Source organism: Sapajus apella, unplaced genomic scaffold, assembly GCF_009761245.1.
Source record: "Sapajus apella isolate SASKATOON/1434 unplaced genomic scaffold, GSC_monkey_1.0 scaffold246, whole genome shotgun sequence".
Taxonomy (NCBI): Eukaryota; Metazoa; Chordata; class Mammalia; order Primates; family Cebidae; genus Sapajus; species Sapajus apella.
Window position 1 is genome coordinate 31,270 of NW_022437186.1, and position 20,199 is coordinate 51,468.

General features: G+C 37.0%; 1 protein-coding gene across 6 annotated transcripts in view; it reads left to right on the plus strand.

The window, feature by feature from the left end:
- The window catches only part of ZNF267 (zinc finger protein 267), a 174,337-nt gene that overhangs the window by 28,694 nt on the left and 125,444 nt on the right, over nt 1–20,199 (plus strand). Inside the window, exon 1 of one of the 6 annotated variants that reach the window (XM_032271716.1) lies at nt 1,495–1,567. The exons of the other annotated variants lie outside the window; for them this stretch is intronic. Within the exon in view, the coding sequence (XP_032127607.1) occupies nt 1,565–1,567 (3 nt within the window). The 5' untranslated portion in view covers nt 1,495–1,564. Of the gene's footprint in view, nt 1–1,494; nt 1,568–20,199 lie in introns of those variants that run through there. 6 annotated transcript variants of the gene reach the window in all.

A 20,199-nucleotide genomic window follows, 5' to 3' on the forward strand; every position in this document is an offset into this window, starting at 1 on the left:
AGGTGCATATTAGGTCTAGTTGGCCATGTGGAATTGATGTCCAAAATTTCTTTGTTAATTTTCAACCTCAGTGATGTAATGATGTCCATGGAGTGTTGAAGTACTTGGTTTTATGAATCTTGGTGCTCCAAAGTTTGGTGGATAGGTGTTTAGCATAGTTAAGTATTCTTGTTAAATTGAACCCTTTATCAGTATGTGGTATATCCTTGTCATTTTGTATGTTTTTTGTCTTAATGTCCTCATTTTTTAAACGAGAGAGAATGCCAGGTGCAGTTGCTGGTGTTATCGCAGCATGTTTAGAGTCTGAAGCTGTAGGATTCCTTGGGACCAGGAATCCTTGACCAGCCTAGGTGACTTAGCAAGATCCTGTCTGTAAAATAGTTAAAAAAGTTATTGTGATGTGATGGTGCCCTCCTGTAGTCATAGCCACTTGGGGAAGTGACTAATTGGTCTATGACTAAATGACTGCTTTAGGCCAGGAATTCAAGGTTCCAGTGAGCTATGATTGCACTCTGGCCTGGTGACAGTGCAAGACCTTGTCTGTAAGACAAAGATATTTTAAATTATTTTGTAATTAGTTAATAGATTTCTATTTCTCTTAGCTTCACTTGGATATTAATATGTTAGTTAATAGATTTCTACTTCTTTAGATTCACTTTCATTTTGGTCCTTTGATGGGGCCTTGTTTTTGGTTACTTTGATGCCTTGTGATTTTGTTGGCATTTTGATCAATTAAGAGACAGCTACCTATTCCATCATTTATGGAATGAATTTGTATATTGGAAAACTGATACCCATTAGGCATTCTAGTCATTCTGGGAGATTCTTTGAACTGTTGTCAGGATGTGTCTTTTCTGGACTACGTGTGTGTATTTTCCTATTAAAAAAATTTGCATTTTTTTCTCTTAAGAGCCTTTAATCTCTCCCTTTGGCGAGTGTCTCTCTGTTGTTGTAACAAGTATTCATCTTTGTTCTCTGTTGACCTGACATGTCATTTCAACTTTATCACCATTTTCTTCAGCATCACATATTAAAGGAAGCAATGACCAGTCTTTAGATAGCCCCAGAACAACCCAGAACTTTAGACATATGTTTCACTCCTTTTTCTTTTTTTTTTCCTGAGGGCAAAACAGATTGTGAAAAGTTTTTGTGTAACTGCATTGTGCTATGGTGCACAAATACAACAAACTTTCCTTCTTCTAAGTGCGACCATTCTTGGCTTTGAGTTCACCTAGGTGCTGCAAACTCAACTGGCTTTAGTTACTCTGCTGTATTTAAGTTAACATATCAATTGAGAAAACAAAGGGGCCTCAAGTTTTTGATTCAACTATCATGGTGTTCTCAACTTGGTATAATTTTGTACATTAGATTTATAAAGGATTTTCACCTAAATTTAGATTTTGGAATTTTCAAAACTTTTGGTATCTTTCAGATGTGTTTTCTCATGATACTCAAGACTTCTTGAGAAAGAAGCACATAGAAGCATCTTTCCAAAAAGTGATGTTAGATGGATATGGGAGCTGTGGCCTTCAGAATTTACACTTAAGGAAAGAGTGTGAAAGTGATGGTAAGTGTGAAGGTCACAACAGCTGTTATAATGGACATACAAAACGTAGGACAGCTACCTATAACAAAAACATCAGTGTACAAGAGGTGAAAAACATGAAAAAACTCAATCCATGTCAGTTGCTTTATCTAAACCATGTGTTTCTATAACTAAATGTCAACATCAATTTTTGAAACATACCTTTTCTTTGAAAGGAAATTTGGAAAATCTGAATAGTGACTTAGTCCATGTTTCAAATAATCATATGAATCAATTAAAATATAGAACCGGATTCAATTTTCAGTCAAATAATTTTGAAAAGGAGAGATTTAAAAATGAAGAGGTGATTTCTAAATATGATGAATTTGATGGGTCCTTTGTTAAAAGTTTGTTTCACCAACAAATAACACCTTGTTCTGCCCATGATCAATATAGAAAGGTCTTCATTCATTCATGATTGCTTAATCAATATCAGGGAATAGATAATTTGAGAAAACCTCACACATATAATAAAACTTTGACAGCCTTTAAACAGGACTCTACCATGAATAATTACCAGAATATTTGTCTTGCAGAGAATAATCAATACAATAAATCTGATGCAACAATAAGCCAAGGCATAAGCCCTAGAAGACATCAGAAAACTCATTTCCTACAGAACCATTACAAATGTGAAAAATGTGAGAAAGTCTTTCATGAATGTACCAATCATATCCATCAAAGTATCCATGTTCAGGAGAAGTCTGCCAAATGTAATAAGTGTGTAGAAACTTTTATCCAGTCATCAAACCATACTCAGCCTCAGAGAATCCACATTGGAGAAAAGTCACACAAATATAATAATGGTGAGAAAATCCTTAGTAAATTCTCAAGTCTAAGAAAACATAAGATAATCCATGATGAAGAGAAACCTTACAAATGTAAAGAATGTAGCAAAGCCTTTAACCATATTTCACACCTTACTCAACATCAAAGAATTCATAGTGGAGAGAAACCCTACAAATGTAAAGAATGTGGCAAAGCCTTCAATTCTAGTTCATATTTTACAAGACATCAGCGAATTCACACTGGAGAAAAACTTTACAAATGCAAAGCATGTAGCAAATGTTTTACTCACTCTTCAAATCTTCTTGTGCATCAGAGAATTCATACTGGAGAGAAACCTTACAAATGTAAAGAATGTGGTAAATCATTTAAAGAGTCTTCAGCCCTTGCTCAACACAAGAGAATTCATACTGGAGAGAAACCCTACAAATGTAAAGAATGCAGCAAAGCCTTTAACTGTAGGTCTTACCTAACTAAACATCAGAGAATTCATACAGGAGAAAAACTTTACACATGTAAATCATGTAGCAAATCTTTTTCCCGTTCCTCAAGTCTTATTGTCCACCAGAGAATTCATACTGGAGAAAAACCATATAAATGCAAGGAATGTGGCAAAGCCTTTAATTGCAGTTCACGCCTTACTCAACATCAAAGAATTCACACTGGAGAGAAACCCTACGTATGTAAAGAATGTGGTAAAGCCTTTAACTGTAGTTCATCGCTTACTAAACATCAGAGAATTCATACTGGAGTAAAACTTTACAAATGTAAAGCATGTAGCAAATCTTTCTCTCGTTCCTCACGTCTTGTTGCACATCAGATAATTCATACTGGAATGAAACCATATATATGTAAGGATTGTGGCATCTCCTTTAACCGGTCTTCAAACCTTAGACGACATCAGATGATTCATACTGGAGAGAAACCTTACAAATGTAAAAAATGTGGCAAATTATTTAATCGATGCTCAACTCTTACTCGACATAAGAGAATTCATACTAGAGAATCTCTGTAGTTGTAATAAATGCGGAAAGAGTTTTATCTAAAATGGAGAACTTAAGAATCACCATAGAGTTTATAAGAAAACAGACTTTACAGATTAAATTCTTATGCAGTCAGCACATTATTTGTATTGAAAACATTTGAGATTTGTATAAAGCAAACAATAATTCAATTCTCAAATTAGTTGTTATACCTTCATGTCTAGTGTTTATGTAAAAACATATAGTCTATTTTTTCTGCATCAGAGCTGTGAGAGGTCCTTCTATGGTAGATGAACATCATTAACATCAATTTATTTTCATGTAAGTTTAATGGCAAATGTAAAATGCATGAAGAAAATCTAAATAAAGATGCTTTTTGTGTTTGGATTGTAAAACAGTAATGTGTGTAAGCATAAGTACGTATGTAGGGCAGTATTAAGTGGAATATCCTGAAATTATTTATTACATCAGTTGTTCCTTAAGTAGAAAAAAACTGATTGGTTATTTAAAATACTGTCATACCTCTGTAGTACAATATAGTAGTAATTTTGAATATTATTTGACATGTTAAAAATAAAAACATCTTCACAGATATCAGAGAAAAGTGAAAACTCATATCTGAAAGATCATAAATATACTTAATATAAATTTTTCAGAGGACTTAAACTTCCAATAATATTGATAATATTCTCATAGTAACTATATTGTATTCTTTCTGTTACTATATTCCTGCTTTTTGTAGCTACTGGTGTACTATGACAGTTATAATAAAGATTATATGGGAGTATTCTTAAAATCTATACTTTTAAAATCCTGAATCACTGTTTATGAAATTTTATTAAATATTTTTCTTTGCATATGCCCTTTTTCAGTGTAATTGAACAGGTAGAGATTTTTCTTGGCCTTAACTTGCATTGAATGGAATATACAGATGTATCATGATAGAAAAAGATGTTATACAGGCAGAAATGCATGTGTGTGTACCTATCTGCAAATAGAAAAGAAAATCACGATCACAACAGGAAATGTGAGAACTGTTGACTTACTACCAAACTAGAAACCTCACAGATTCTCAAAGGAAAGTTAATTTCTCTGTTGTACACTGAATTTTTCCCTCATAAATCTAATGTCCTCTGGGTTCAGATCATCCCATACAAATCCTTTTTTCTTGCCTATGATTTATGTAAGAATAATTATATGATTTTTTAATAATTGTTGGCCAGGTACAGTGGCTCATACCAGTAATGCCAGCATTTTGGGAGGCTGAGTGGGTAGATTACCTGAGGTTGGGAGTTTGAGATCAGCCTTGCCAACATGGTGAAACCTCATCTCTCTACTAAAAATACAAAAAGTAGCTGGGTGTGGTGGTGCACATCTGTAATCCCAGCTACTGAGGAGGCTGAGGAAGGAGAATTACTTGAACTTGGGAGGCAGAAGTTGCAGTGAGCCAAGATCACACCACTGCACTCCAGCCTGAGTGATAGAGTGAGACTCCATGTCAAAAACAAAAACAAAAACAAAATTAATGGTGCTTAGATATTAATCTGAAGACATAAGTAACTCTACATTGATCTATTTAGTTACAATACAAAATTCTGAGCATTTAGTTGTAGTAAAAGTAGTGTGAAAGATGAATAAAAAATCTTGAAAACAACCAGGACAAAGCAACAAATTACATAAATGGAGAAATAATATAAGTGCAGTATTAATATATCATAAAAAGTAATAGTTGTAAATGACAATGGAATTACATTTTTTAAGTTCAGATAGGAAAACCTCGTATCAATACAAGATTCTGTATTTAGCAGAATTCCTTAAAAACTGAAATTAATCCACAGTGAGATATCACACACTTGTGAAAATAGTAAAAAAATTGAAATAATGTGAATACCAAGTGCTCGTTAGGATTTGGAGCAACTCAAATTAGGAATACAAAATGACATAGTGACTTTGGAAAACAGTTTAACCATTTTTTTTATAAAGTTAGTCATAAACTTATTATTTGAACCAGATGTCCCAACCCTAGGCATTTATTATACAAAACTGAAAACTAGTGATTAACACCTGTTTGTGGATATTTGTTGCCACTATATTCATATTTGCAAAACGCTGGAAATAAATCTTAAGTCCCTCAGTAGGTGAATGGATAATAAACTGTGATACATCTATATAAAAGAATTGTGTTTTTAATAAAAAGGAACAAACTATTGATCTCCACTACTACATGTATGAATCTTAAATACATTTCTCTAAATTAAGACTATTGATCAACAAGGCTATATATTATATGATTCTATTATATGACTGCATAAAATATTAGAGGGATGGAAAATTATTGGTTGTCAAAGAATGGGAGGAAAATAGGTATTGATTACAAAGGGGCAACAACAAGAAAAAATTTGGAGGATGATTAAACAGTTTAGTGTGGTACTGTGGAAGTAGATAGTAACTACACAATTGTCCAAACCCAATAAACTGTACACCACGAAGAGTAAATTTTACTTAATGCAAATTAAAAAAAATTAACCAGAATGCTGGGGAAATACATATGTAATGCACACAGTGACAGATGAATCTCATTGTATTACAAATTATCTGTCATCTGGCCAGGCATGGTGGCTCACACCTGTAATCCTAGCACTTTGGAAGGCTGAGGTGGCACGATCATTTGAGGTCAGGAGTTTGAGGCCAGCCTGGCCAACATGGTAACATCTTGTCTCCACTGAAAATACAAAAATTAGCTGGGTGTAGTGGTGCACACCTGTAATCCCAGCTACTCAGGAGGCTAAAGCAGGAGAATTGCTTGAACCCAGGAGATGAAGGTTGCAGTGAGCCAAGTTTGCGCCACTGCACTCCAGCCTGGGCAACAGAGTGAGATTCTGTCTAAAAACAGACAAATTATCTGTCATCTACCTATAGACATAACCCTTCTGAAGAGGATGGGGATAAAAGTTCCAGATCTAAGTCACTTTGAAAACTATTTTGATTTAATGCTGTAAGACTACACAAACATTGTATTATACTGAGTAATATTTTCCCACAAGGATATGAATTAGCTATTTTGAAACTATTTTACGTTATTATATAATATATGGAGGCTGTTTTCCGTGTAGTTCACAAAAGTTAAAGGGTTAATGCTAGAATGAATCATGTGGTCCTAGCCTAAAGTTGGAAGCATCAGAATGAACCCATGTCTAATATATCTGAATGAATGGATTGATGGATGGATGGGTGGGTAGATAGGTAAGTAGATAGATAGATAGATATATAGATAGATAGATAGATGAAACCATGTCTAACATATCTGGATGCATGGATGGATGGATGGACAGATAGATACATAGATAGACAGATAGATGATTGATAGAATATTCAGAGACAGATAAGAGCTTTAAACTCTTGAGTGCCAAGAAGCAGTGACATCTAGTATCAATGAATGTACCTAGGTCTACTGTCTTGGTTTCCAAACACCTTTCATTAAAACGAACCTAGGCTACATGTGAAAATGGATAATTCTAGGGCTGACATTGGAAAATACAAGTTGACCTAGAGTATCTTTTAAAGCCACAAAGAAAAAGTACTAAATAAAATTGTTGGACTTCTCAAAGGGAGTCAACCTGAAAGACCTCCCAGTGGTCCAAACTGTAACAATATGAGCAACAAGTAATGATAGCTTTGGATTATGGCCCAGAGAATGAAGTAATATTCACACATCTCTACTGACTTAAAAGAGATTAAATACATAAGGAAAGAAGGAAGAAAATCTTACAGTATTCAAAATACAAATCAATGTAATTGCATAATGCAAAATAAATCAACACTAGAACATCACAGTAATAATTACTGTAGGCAAGATTCCCTGAGGAATTTAAACATTTCAGGAAAAACTTAAACACTGAAGAGTGTATTTGGGCCAGTTGCGATGGTGCATGCCTATAATTCCAGCACTTTGGGAGGCTGAGGCGGGTGGGTCACCTGAGGTCAGGAGTTTGAGACCAGCCTGGCTAACATGGTGAAACCCCATCTCTACTAAAAATACAAAAATTAGCCAGGCGTGGCAGCAGGTGCCTGTAATCCCAGCTAGTTGGGAGGCTGAGGCAGTAGAATTGCTTGAACCTGGGAGGTGAAGGTTGCCGTGAGCTGAGATCGCCCCATTACACTCCAGCCCAGGTGACAAGAGCAGAACTCTGTATCAAAAAAAAAAGAAGAAAAGTGTATTTGCATATTTTAAGTATCTATTGTCTAATATTAATACCTTTTTTCTTAATTTCTTAGACGTGACTATTTGAAACAAATTATAACACTGTATTGTAGGATTTATAATTTGTAGTTGTAAAATTTGTAAAACATGGAATAGAAAGATAAATGGAACTGTTCTGTAGCAAAGTTTTCATGTTTTATATTTAAGACAGTATAGTATTAACTCTAAAGGTTGATTTGGTTGGCATGTTAAAGATTCATATTTTATTCCCTGCAGCAACCACTAAAAGATGCAAAGAAGTATAACATAAACGCTAATAAAGGAATCAAATATAAACTATATATTTGCACAAGAATATATATCTTTTAGTCATAATAGCCCCAAACAAGAAACAACCTGAATGTCCATCAGTAAGAAAATGAACTAACTGTATAGCATTTAGAACAAAATACAGCTCAGGAATACAAAAAAATAAAAGCACACATCCTGGATAAAATTCATAAACCTGCTCAATGAGAGAAATGTTGGACGCAAAATTGTACTTTATGTATTTGTATATTTTATTATTTCAGGCAAAATAATCCTATGGTGACAGAAATCAACACAGAGGTAATCTCTGCTTGAGAGAAAAAAATTACCTGGGACAAAAGACAAGTAAATTTTTTGAGGATGATAAAAGTATTGCTTTGAAAAGGGGTGAAGTTTATATGGGTCTATTTATTTGTCTAAAAGTTCCATTTAAGGTTTATGCCTTGCAATGTACGTACATCTTCACAAAAAATATCTTTAAAAAGTTAAGCAGGTGGGGGTAGGGAAGGGGTTGAAGTATAGATGAAGCGGAAGTGGTACATGTTTAGTAGCTGAAGTTGGGTGACAGATCTATATCCCATTTTATTTTTATGTGTTAATAGCATTTGTATAAATGTACAATATTCATTTACAATGTTAGCTCAGGATCTTGTTTACCTTTGGACAGGGAGGGAGAGAGAAAGTCATTTTCTGGTCAGGAGTAAAGCTGGTTCCACTCCTCAGTTACGTAAAGTCTCTGTTATAATCCATAAAGTTTTACATGAATGTTTCTGTATGCATGCTGTATAGCAATAAAAAAGTTATTACATATTTGCGCAACAATCCTAGCTCACTATCTCAGAATATTGTCAGTGTTTTCTTTTGTCGTGAAGTGGAACACAATCTCTTATGGCATAATCAGATGGATTTGAATATTCTAAAGTATCAATGTGCTGATCTTTTGGACACCTCTTGGGTCTTTTCATTTTTGCCTTAATTTGGTAAGTGACGTGGTTTTGATTTTTTGAGATGAAACTTTTCCCAGCAAAGTCTTTTCCCTGCAGTGATGCTCTGAAGGCCAGGACACCTCGCACAGGACCCTGGGCACAGTCTGCACTCAGTACATGTGGAGCATGTTGATCAGGAACAAAAGGAGTAGCAAAGGTCAGTTCCTGCAAAAGATGAGTAGATTTAATACAGGTGTGACTGAAAGGCAGCAACTCAAGGGTAAACATTTTATATTCATTCAAGAGACAATTTGCAACTAGTACACCAAAAACATTTGGCTTAAAGCAGTACTTTGGGGGCTTAGCTACACTCTGTAATCACCCAGAGAACTTTAAATAATACTGATGTCTGGACCCCACTCCAGGGATTTTGATTTTATTGGTTTGTTGCAATTTAGATTTTAGGAATTGTAAAACCCCCGCATGTGACTCTAACGTGGAGTCAGAGGTGAGACCCACTGTTTCAGGGTGAGGAATGCATTAGCTGTGTGTGATATCTATGTGTGCTGCAGGTTATTTGCCCTATGACCACTCCTGCATTTGGAGTCTTGGAAATTGCAGCAGTAGGAAATGTCTATCTACCGATCTATTTTTTATATTACTTGCTTTTAGAGTAAGAGGCTATTTCAGGCTCAGTAATTTGATTTAGTCTTTGTTGAAAGCATAAATAACTTGAACATACTAAAATGAAAAGAATTTGCAAACATGAAAATTTACAAAGATGTGGAGTGTGTTCTTATGTGTTTTCCAATTTCTCTGTTGATAAGAAATGAATAATGTTGGGCCTTTTTGTCCTAAGCTCAGTTCTCAGACACTTTCTCAAATTATTTGAAGACCTTCCAAGTTGATTCAGAAGCATTGTCCAAAGGAGATTATTCCCAATAGTGAAGAGCAATAGATGGATGAGGATGTCTAAGGAATCCTGCTTCTGTTGCAGAAGTGGCACTCTGCAGAACCTCAGGGGCCCACGGAGTTCATGGGTTTGGAGTCAGGCAGAGTTGACCCTGAGTCCCATCCAAGCCTCTTAATAGACTAGTTAGTTGACTTGGAACAGTTATTCAAGAAAAGGCATAATGATACTGATTGCAGGAATGGGAACAATTCATTCCTCTCTCTATCCATGCGCTTTGAAATGTGTGCTTTTAGCTACTACCATTGGAGGGAAAGATTCTGTTTATCCAATCCTTGGATCTGACAGGCTTTATTTGTTGTGGCCAATTCATACTAGTTGTTCTAGTGCAACAGTTAGGCATGTTTTGCTCCTCATTCTAGTCTTTAATTAAAATTAACATTATATTTTATGAAATTTTATTTGAACTGTGTTTGGATATATTTATTCTGCTCATTATTCCAGTTCACTAGTCCTCTTATCATCTGTTTAATTTAGTGGTGAACCTATACATTGTCTAATAATTTTGCATTATTCACACTCTATTGGGCTATTGTGCAAATGTGGCTTTTAAACTTTAGTTTCTTGTTCTTTCTGCAAAAATAAATGTTGATTTTCTACTTTTCATTGTATTCATTTAAACATTTTAAATATTATTCCAATGTGCAAAGCTGTTGCATATTTTTTCTTCTGACATTTCTTCTTTATTATGTCACTCAGTTTTTCCTTTGGTTCTCACTTTTGGGAGATACCATGTCTGAGGTGTCTGTAGTCATATGATTTCCAGTGTTTCTTCCATTTTCCCTGGGAACAAGATGAACACACACACAGATTTGACATCCTTGTGATCAGCCTGTATCTGAGGAGCGTTTTTTTCTTAGTTTGACTCTGGGTCATTCTCTTTATTTACTTCTGCTCCTGTCAAGTTCTTATACTTTCCTTTAACTCCATTCAGCAACTTAAAGGTTCTTGTTACTTCTTGAGGATTTTTCAGTTGTCTATATTAAAATATTTAATAATATATAGCATTTTTCCTAAAAGCACAAGTATCCACAGTGTGCATGAGTAAAATATTTCAGTAGACATTCTGCCACATACAGCAGCATCTTATGAGATATCTCATATCTTCATTCAGAACATTCCTCTCAAATATACCATGTGGTAATAGGAATTCTAAACAGTTTTTTTTTTTTTGATACTTAAAATTTTGTTTTTTGCACACTTCCGAAACTATATACTTCATGTCAATGAACAGAACTGATCTAGATACAGCCAGAATTACTGTTTTTTGATAACATTAAGTTAATATTGATAACATTATTTACCTGAATTCAGGTCTTTTGGCTTTAATCACTCTGCTTCCTTTTTAGCATGTTTCTGAATTTACGAAAGAATCTGTTTGGATTTTACACTTATTCTATAAATTAAAAGAGACAAGGGAAATTTGTGTGTGGGTAGGTAGTACTTGTTGGTTATAATTTATAATTTCTAGTGTCATTCTAGTTGCCTAGAAAATAGTGACCTGTTGAATTTCTGCTATCAGAAATTCATGACATTCTGCTATAAAATTCACGACATTGTTAGGCCTACACTTTGCCATTTATTTTTTTCTCACTTCTGGTATTGGAATATAATGTATGTCTTCTCTTTACTGGTGACAGATGTACCCATCAAACTTTAATAAAGTTATTTAGCATGTTTATGTTCATTTAGTTACTGTACACCAAACATTTTATTTTTATCATGGTCTTAATGTTACATGATTGTAAATGGGTCATTTTGTTATTTTTCATGAATTTCTGTATTATACACATTTCAGGAATTAAGTCCATGTGTAAATGGCTTAGAATAATCCCTAACACACTGTAGGGGCTTCTAAGTACTAACCACTCTGCTTCATCAAATTTCTATTTGTTCATACTATTCTTCATTTACTAAACTATTTTGTGTACGCTATTCACATTTATTTTTCTCTCCTCTCTAAATGTTTATTAAAAAGACGAGGTAGGCTAAAGTGTCTTATTGATAAAATTCAATGTCAAATGGCATGCTTCACTGTTTTCCTTTAGATGGAATAGCTTTTTTGACTCAATGAAGCTTTAGTCATATTCTCAATCCAACAACAGATGAAGCTTCGGGTCATTCACTGATTGTCCCCAAACTTCATTCACCTACATTATACTTCCTGAGTCTTTTATGCCAAATGCCTAGAAAATCTAGTTTAGGTTTGTGCCTCAAAGTTTCTCATGAGCTGTGGTCTCAACTATGGCTTAACTGGGGAAGGATAGCTTCCAGAGCTCAAACTGATTAGTTGTGTCCAAACGTCATTCAGTTTGGAATCAGGCCTAGGTTCCTTTCTGTTGTTCAGGGTATTCCCTCCATTCTTTGTCATACAGGCCTCTAAGCAGAGAAACTCAAATCATTGGAGCTTCCTTCTACATAGCAAAGTATATGCCACAAGGGGTGGGGGAAAGAAGGAAGGAATTAAGGGCACCAGAGAGAGAAAGTAAGAGGTAAATGACAATATTTTAGTAATTAAATCTTGGAAGGGACATTCCATATCTTCAGTTGTATTCTTTTGCTTAGAGGTGAGTCACTAATCACTTACTGGTTACACAAGGGCATGTATACTGGGAAATGGGGATCTTCGTGAACCATCATGTAGGCTGCTCAACACAGAGGCCAAGGGGAGACAAATGGACCTGATTCTAAATGGAATGAGAAGACCTTGGCAGGTTTATTGCCTCAGAATGACAATATCAAAAGTTTATTTAATTTCAACTCCCTTGTGCTGGATCTTGAGAAATGAGACTAGGAGGGAAAGCAACTTTCCCAACATGCAACTGATAAAACCCAGGCATGTTTGAATTGTCCCACCACATGTAATTTTTCCATCTCTGTGTTTATACATTAGCTACATGTCATATCAACTCATGACCCCTTGTATTAATTCACATACCCCTGATGAGTTCCCTTAGAATTAGGTAACTCCTGATGAGTTCTCTTAGAGCTGGGTAACTAGCATGATCTCTATTGTGCAAGTTGGGAGAGTATGGATCCTCTGAGAAGCACAATGGCATATCTAGGATGACATAACTGGTAAATTTAATAAAAGGAGGTTCTGACCTAGCTCTCCTGAACCTATAGTCCAGGCTTCACTGAGTCTTCTCAGAGGCTGGGGGAGAGGGGTCTGTGTTTGCATAGTTGTGTGCAGGCAATAAAATAACATGGGGAAGGAAGATGAGCAGTCAGCATCCCAGAGAAGCCTTTTGGTAGGTCTTAGTAAGAGAATGATGAAAACTTGAAGTGGCCTCACTTCCCTGGTGTAAGACCCCCGACAGAACTTAGAACTTTGGTAACCAAACATTCAGATTTCTGAAGACAGTCTCCCATCAAGCTTAGTTATCCAGAGACTGTCAAGAGTGCCAGATGTTCTGCTGTATCCCAACTTTTCAAAGCTCTTGCTTCACTGAGAGCCTTTTCTAAAGATGCAAAATTTGGCTCAGCTCTCAATCCTCCAACCTCCATGCATCAGGCCATTTGGCAAGAGGTACCCCAAAGTAACCACAGGGTAGCCCTTTCCATGCCAGTCCTCGAGATCCCATCTGGACAACCTCATCCCCTCTCCTCATCACCATATAAGAATGTAGGGGTGGGGAGCAGAAGGTGAGGTGAGGCTCTTCCTGGGAAGGAGCAGGTTGTTAGGTGCTGGAACTCTACTGCATTCATACCCCAGGTCATGACTGGCAGGATAGGAAGGTGAGTGTTGGGGATTAAGCTTGTTTACTCAGATTTGATTCTGAGACCTCAAGCTATCATGTGGTTTTTGCCCTGGCTGGAAGTTCATGGAGATGCTCCTCTGTTTCTGATCTAGAATGTATACTTTAATCAGAGTATTTCCTTGTGGGAACAGCCAAGCAGGCCACTAAAACCTCTCAATCAATTTGCTGGGTACTCTAATTGCAGAATTCCATGCAGGAGATCAGTGAAGAGCTGTTTGGTAGGTGCAACCCTGTCTCCTTGGACAAAAGACAGTAGCAACACATTATCAACCATGGGTCACTGCTGGGCAAACATGAGAGTGAGCACAGAAGGGTCAACACAGATAACAACCTGAGATGACCAGAATGGGCCCAGGGCCCAAACCTGAGTACAGAGGCTCCCCTGGGCTCTGTCCTATATTTTTGCCAATTTAGTGGCCAATAATCCCATTCCCAAAGGAATCTGGCCTCCATTAGTCCCCAGTGCACCTGACTTGGCTAGGTGCAAAGTCCCTGTCCACGTTTCTAAAAATATCAGAGAAAACACTTTTTCATTGTTTTTACTTTACAATAGGCCAGGAGTATCTTTGCATGTTGTCGCTGTTTATTGTTTTAACTTGCTCCAAGTATTCTATGTAGCAGTCAGCTCCACTGCTCTTCCAGACCTCCCACCATTACTCTAAATTGGGTGGTTTCTAGAGGAAAAGGAGGGGTTTAGGCTCTTCTGTCATATGTTTGTAACTTTTAGTCTTATAAAACATATCATCATAACCCTGCCAGGTCAGAAACTGCCCTCCCTTGCCTTCAAGATATTCCATAAGCGAGGCTGTTTACCACAGTGGTGCATCCTTTCTGTGCTGGTGAAGATTGTGATTCAGTTCTGTGGTCATCTCAGATTTCTCTCATTCAGTGACTTCCATTTTTATATTTTCATGGTGTTTGAAGAGGAATACATTTTAAATTTGGTGAAGGATAATTTTCTCTTTTTGATTATTCTTTGGTGTAAAATCTAAAATATTGTTACCTAATGCAAGGTTACAAAAATTTAATATTCCTCCTAAGAATTTTTTAGTTTCAGCACTTACATTTACGTGTATGATCTTTTTAACTTTTGTTCATTGGTTGGTTGGTTGGTTTTTCATATGTGATTTGAATTAGGAGTCCAGTGTCATTATTTTGCAGGCCAGTATCCAATTTTCCAGTATCATTTGTTGAAAAGACTTTTCTTTACTCAGAAATTTCTTGGCTCCTTGTTAAAATCACTTTACCATAAATGCATGTTTATTAATGAAACTTCCTATTTCATTGTTCTATATGACCACCACAGGCTTGATTATTGTTATTTTGTAGTAAATAAAAATCAGTTTTGTTAAGTTTAAGTTACAGAATTTTGTTATTCCTTTTTTTTTTTTTTTTTAGATGGAGTTTTACTCTTGTTGCCCAGGCTGGAGTGCAATGGTGTGATCTCGGCTCATCACAACCTCCGCCTCCCAGGTTCAAGCAATTCTCCTGCCTGAGCCTCCTGAGTAGCTGGGATTACAAGCATGCACGACCATGCCTGGCTAATTTTAGTATTTTTAGTAGAGATGGAGTTTCACCGTGTTGGGCAGTCTGGTCTTGAATGCCTGACCTCAGGTGATTCACCTGCCTCTGCCTCCTAGAGTGCTGGGATTACAGGCATGAGCCAACGTGCCTGGCTGAATTTTGTTATATCTTTTAAGGATTGTGTTCGTGTTTTTGGTTTACTTTGCATATATATGTGGATTTTGAGAAAGCTTGTCAATTTCTATAAAAACTATAGAAACTGCTTGAAATTTGAAGGCACTCCATTTAATTTGTAGGTCAAGTTGTGGGGTATTGTATTCTTTACAATTTTATTTAATATGGGATGTCTTTACATTTATTCAGCACTTTGATTTATTTTAGCATAAGGAAACCTTCCACTGTAAAGTTCTTGCACTTCTTTTGTTAAATTTATCCATGGGAGGGAGGTGTCAAGATAGCCAACTAGAAACAGCTGCAGTTGAAGGCGCCTACTGATAAGAATAAAAACAGCAAGTGAATCCTGCACCAGCAACTGAGGTATCCAGGTTCTCTCAACGGTACTGACTGGGTAGGGGCATTACCCATGGGGAGTGAGGAATAGTAGGGTGATGTGATGGCCCACCTGGGAACCACATGGGGCAAGAGGAGCAGCCAACCCCATCCAAGGGAGGCAGTGAATTATTCTGCTACCCTGCCTGGGAAACCATTGCTTTTTCCATGGATCTGTACAAACTACAGATCAAGAGATCCTTCTAATGAGTCCACACCACCAGGGCCGTGGGTCCCAAGCACAGAGCTATACAGAATTTCAGCAGCCACTTGGCTGGAGACTGCCTAAGACTACCAAGTTCCCATGGAGAGGGGTGGCCATTATCACTACAGGTGCCTGATGCTTAAGATGACTGAGCTCCCAGGGGAAGGGATGGCAGCCGTCACTGCAGTTCTGGTCTGCCATTTTTCACCTGCTGGTGCCAGGGATACTGGACAGTTTGGACCCAGAAGGAATTCCACACAGTACATCACAGCAGCTGTGGCAGACTGTGGCCAGACCACTTCTTTAGGCTTGACCCTGACCCAACCCTCCTCGCAGGTAGTGAGTGGGGTACCTCTAAAGGAATTTTAGCAACTCCAGCCAGGGGTTTAGGGAGAGAACTCTGATCCCCCTGGGACTGAACTTCCTAGGGGAGGGGCAGCCACAGTCTCTGTGGATCAGCAGTCTTTCCCCTGCCAGCTGTGAGGAATTTGGGTAGTCCACCTGAGTGGGATTCCCCCAATGCAGCTCATCCCCTCTGTCAAGGGGCAGTCAGAATGATTTGTTAAGTGGGTCCTGGATTCCATGCTTCCTGACTGGGTGAGATTCCCCAGCAGGAATCACCAGACACCTTATACAGGAGAGTTCCTGCTGGCACCAGGTCAGTGCTTCTCTGGGGCAGAGAGCCCAGAGGAAGGAGCAGGCAGCTATCTTTGCTGTTCTGCAGCCTCCACTGGTGACACCTCCAGGTATGGGAGGAATCCAGACAAATAGTATGTGGAGTGAACCCTCAGCAGCCCTATGGAAGAAGGCCCTGATTGTTAAAAGAAAAACAGAAAGCAACAACAACAATAGCATCAACAAATATGTCACCACAAAAACCCTATCCAAAGGTCAGCACCCTCAAAGACTGAAGGTAGGTAAACTCATGAAGATGAGAAAGAATTAACAAAAAAGCTGTAAAAACTCAAATAGCCAGAGGGCCTCCTCTCCAAATGATCACAACACCTCTGCAGCAAGAGGGAGGAGGCTGAGATGGATGAAATGACAGAAGTAGGCTTCAGAAGATGGGTAATAGTGAACTTCACTGCGATAAAGGAGCATGTTCTAACCCAAAGCAAACAAGCTGAGAACCATGATAAAACACAAGGAACTGTTAACTAGAGCAATTTAGAGAGGAACACAAAAGTCCTGATGGAACTGGAAAACACAACACGAGAATGTCACAATGCAACCACAAGTATCGCTGACCAAATAGACCAGGCAGAGGGAAGAATTCAGAGCTTGAAAACTATCTTGCTGAAATAAGATAGGGTTAGAGAAAAAAGAATGAAAAGGAATGAACAAAACCTCCAAGAACTATAGGATTATCTAAAAACACCAAACCTATGACTGATTGGGGTACTTGAGGAGACAGAATGGAACCAAGTTGGAAAACTTAGGATATAATTCAGGAGACATTCCCCAACTCAGCAAGACAGACCAATATTAAAATTCAGGAAAATCTAGAGAACCCCAGTAAGATACTCCATGAGAAAAATCAATCCCAAGACACTTACTCATCATATTCTCCAAGGTCAAATGAAGGAAAAAATGTTAAGGGCAGCCAGAGAAAAAGCCCAGATCACCTGCCAAGGGAAGCCCATTGGACTAATAGGAAACATCTCAGCAGAAACACCTCAAGCCATAAGAGATTGGGGGCCAATATTCAACATTATTAAAGAATTTCCAATTCGGAATTTTATATCCAGCCAAACTAAGCTTCATAAACAAAGGAGAAATAAAGTCTTTTTAAGACAAGCAAATGCTGAGGGAATTTGTCACCATTCAGGCTGTCTTGCAATAGCTCCTGAAGGAAGCCCTAAATATGGAAAGGAAAAATTTTTACTAGCCACTGCAAAAACACACTGAAGTGTATAGACAAATGACACTATGAAGCAACTGTATCAATAAATCTGCAAAATAACCAGCTGACATCATTTGACAGGATCAAATTCACACATAACAATATTAACCTTAAGTGTAAATGGGCTAAATTCCCCAATTAAAAGACATACAAAGGCAAGCTGGATAGAGCCAATCAAGATCCATCGATGTGCTGTATTCAAGAGACCCATCTCACCTGTGAAGACACATATAGGGTTAAAATAAAGGAATGGAGGAAAATTTACCAGGCAAATTGAAAGCAGAAAACAACAGGGGTGGCAGTCCGACAAAACAGACCATAAACCAACAAAGATCAAAGTAGACAAAGACATTACATAATGGTAAAGAAATCAATTCAGCAAGACTGACTATCCTAAATATATGCACCCAATACAGGAGCACCCAGATTTATAAAACAAGTTCTTAGAGACTTACAAAGAGATGTGTACTCCCACACAATAATAGTTGGAGATTTTAATACCCCACTGTCAATATTAGACAAATCAAGACAGAAAATTAACATGAATATTCAGGGCTGGAACTCAGCTTTGGATCAAGTCGACCTGATAGATAGATCTACAGAACTTTCCACTCCAAAATAATAGAATATACATTCTTCTCAGTGGCACATGGTGCTTACTCTAAAATTGATTACACAATTGAAGTAAAACACTCCTCAGCAAATGCAAAATAACTGCAATCACAACAAACAGTCTCTCAGACCACAGCACAATCGAATTAGAATTCAAGATTAAGAAACTCACTTAAAACCACACAACTACATGGAAATTGAACAACCTGCTCCTGAATGATACCTGGGTAAATAATGAAATAAAGTCAGAAATAAACAAGTTCTTTGAAACCAATAAGAACAAAGAGACAATGTAACAGAATCTCTGGGACACAGCTAAAACAGTGTTTAGAGGGAAATTTATAGCACTACATGCCCACATTAAGAAGCTAGAAAGATCTAAAATTGACATCTTAACATCACAACAAAAAAACTAGAGAAACAGCAAATGAACCCAAAGCTAGCAGTAGACAAGAAATAACCAAGATCAGAGTGGACATAAAGGAGATAGAGACATGAAAAACTCTAAAAAAATCAATGAATCCAGGAGCTGGTTTTTTGGAAAAACAACAACAGTAAAATAGATAAACCACTAGCTAGACTAATAAAGAAGAAAAGAGAGAAACATCAAATAGATACAATAAAAAATGATAAAGGGGATATTACCACTGATCCCACAGAAATACAACCATCAGAGAATACTATAAACACATCTATGCAAATAAAGTAGAAAATTTAGAAGAAATAGATAAATTCCTGGACACATACACCCTCCCAAGACTGAACCTAGTAGATGTTGAATGCCTGAAGAGACCAATAAGAAGTTCTGAAATTGAGGCAGTAATAAACAGCCTACCAACCACAAAAAGCCCAGAACCAGATGGATTTACAGCTGAATTCTGTCAGAGGTAGAGAGAAGAGCTTATACCATTTCTTCTGAAACTAATCCAAAGAATTAAAAAGGATGGGCTTCTACCTAACTCATTTTATCAGGCCAGCATCATCTGGATACCAAAATGTGGCAGAGATACAATGATAAACAAACAAAAATACCAAAAAACAAACAAAAAAACAATTCAGGCTAACATTCCTGATGAAAATTGATGCAAAAATCCTCAATAAAACTTAGCAAACCAAATCCAACAGCACACAAAAAGCTTATTTACCATGATTGATCAAGTCGGCTTCACTTCTAGGATGCCAGGCTGGTCCAACATATGCAAATCAATAAACGTAATTCATCACATAAACAGAACTAAAGACAAAAACCACATGATTATCTCAGTAGATGCAGAAAATGCCTTTGATAACATTCAACATCCTTTCATGTTAAAAACTCTCAGTAAAGTAGGTATTGATGGAACATATGTCAAAATAATAAGAGCCATTTATGACAAACCCACAGCTAAGATCATAATGAATGGGCAAAAGCTGGAAGCATTCCACTTGAAAGCCAGTGCAAGACAAGGATGTCCTCTCTCACCACTCCTATTCAACATAGTATTGGAAATTCTGACCAGGGCAACCAGGCAAAATAAGGAAATAAACCATATTTGAATAAAAAGAGAGGAAGTCAAGCCATCTCTTTGCTAATAATATGATCCTATATCTAGAAAACCCCATCATGTCAGCCCAAAAGTTTTTTAAGCTGATAAGCAACTTCAGCAAAATCTCAGGATACAAAATCAATGTGCAAAAATTACAAGCATTCGTATACACCAACAATAGAGAAGCAGAGAGCTAAATCTTACATGAACTCCTGTTCACAATTGCTACAAAGAGAATAAAATACTTAGGAATACAGCTGACAAGGGAAGTGAAGGGCCTCTTCAAGGAAAACTACAAACCACTGCTAATGGAAATCAGAGAGGGTACAAGCAACTGGAAAAAATTCCATGCCCATGGA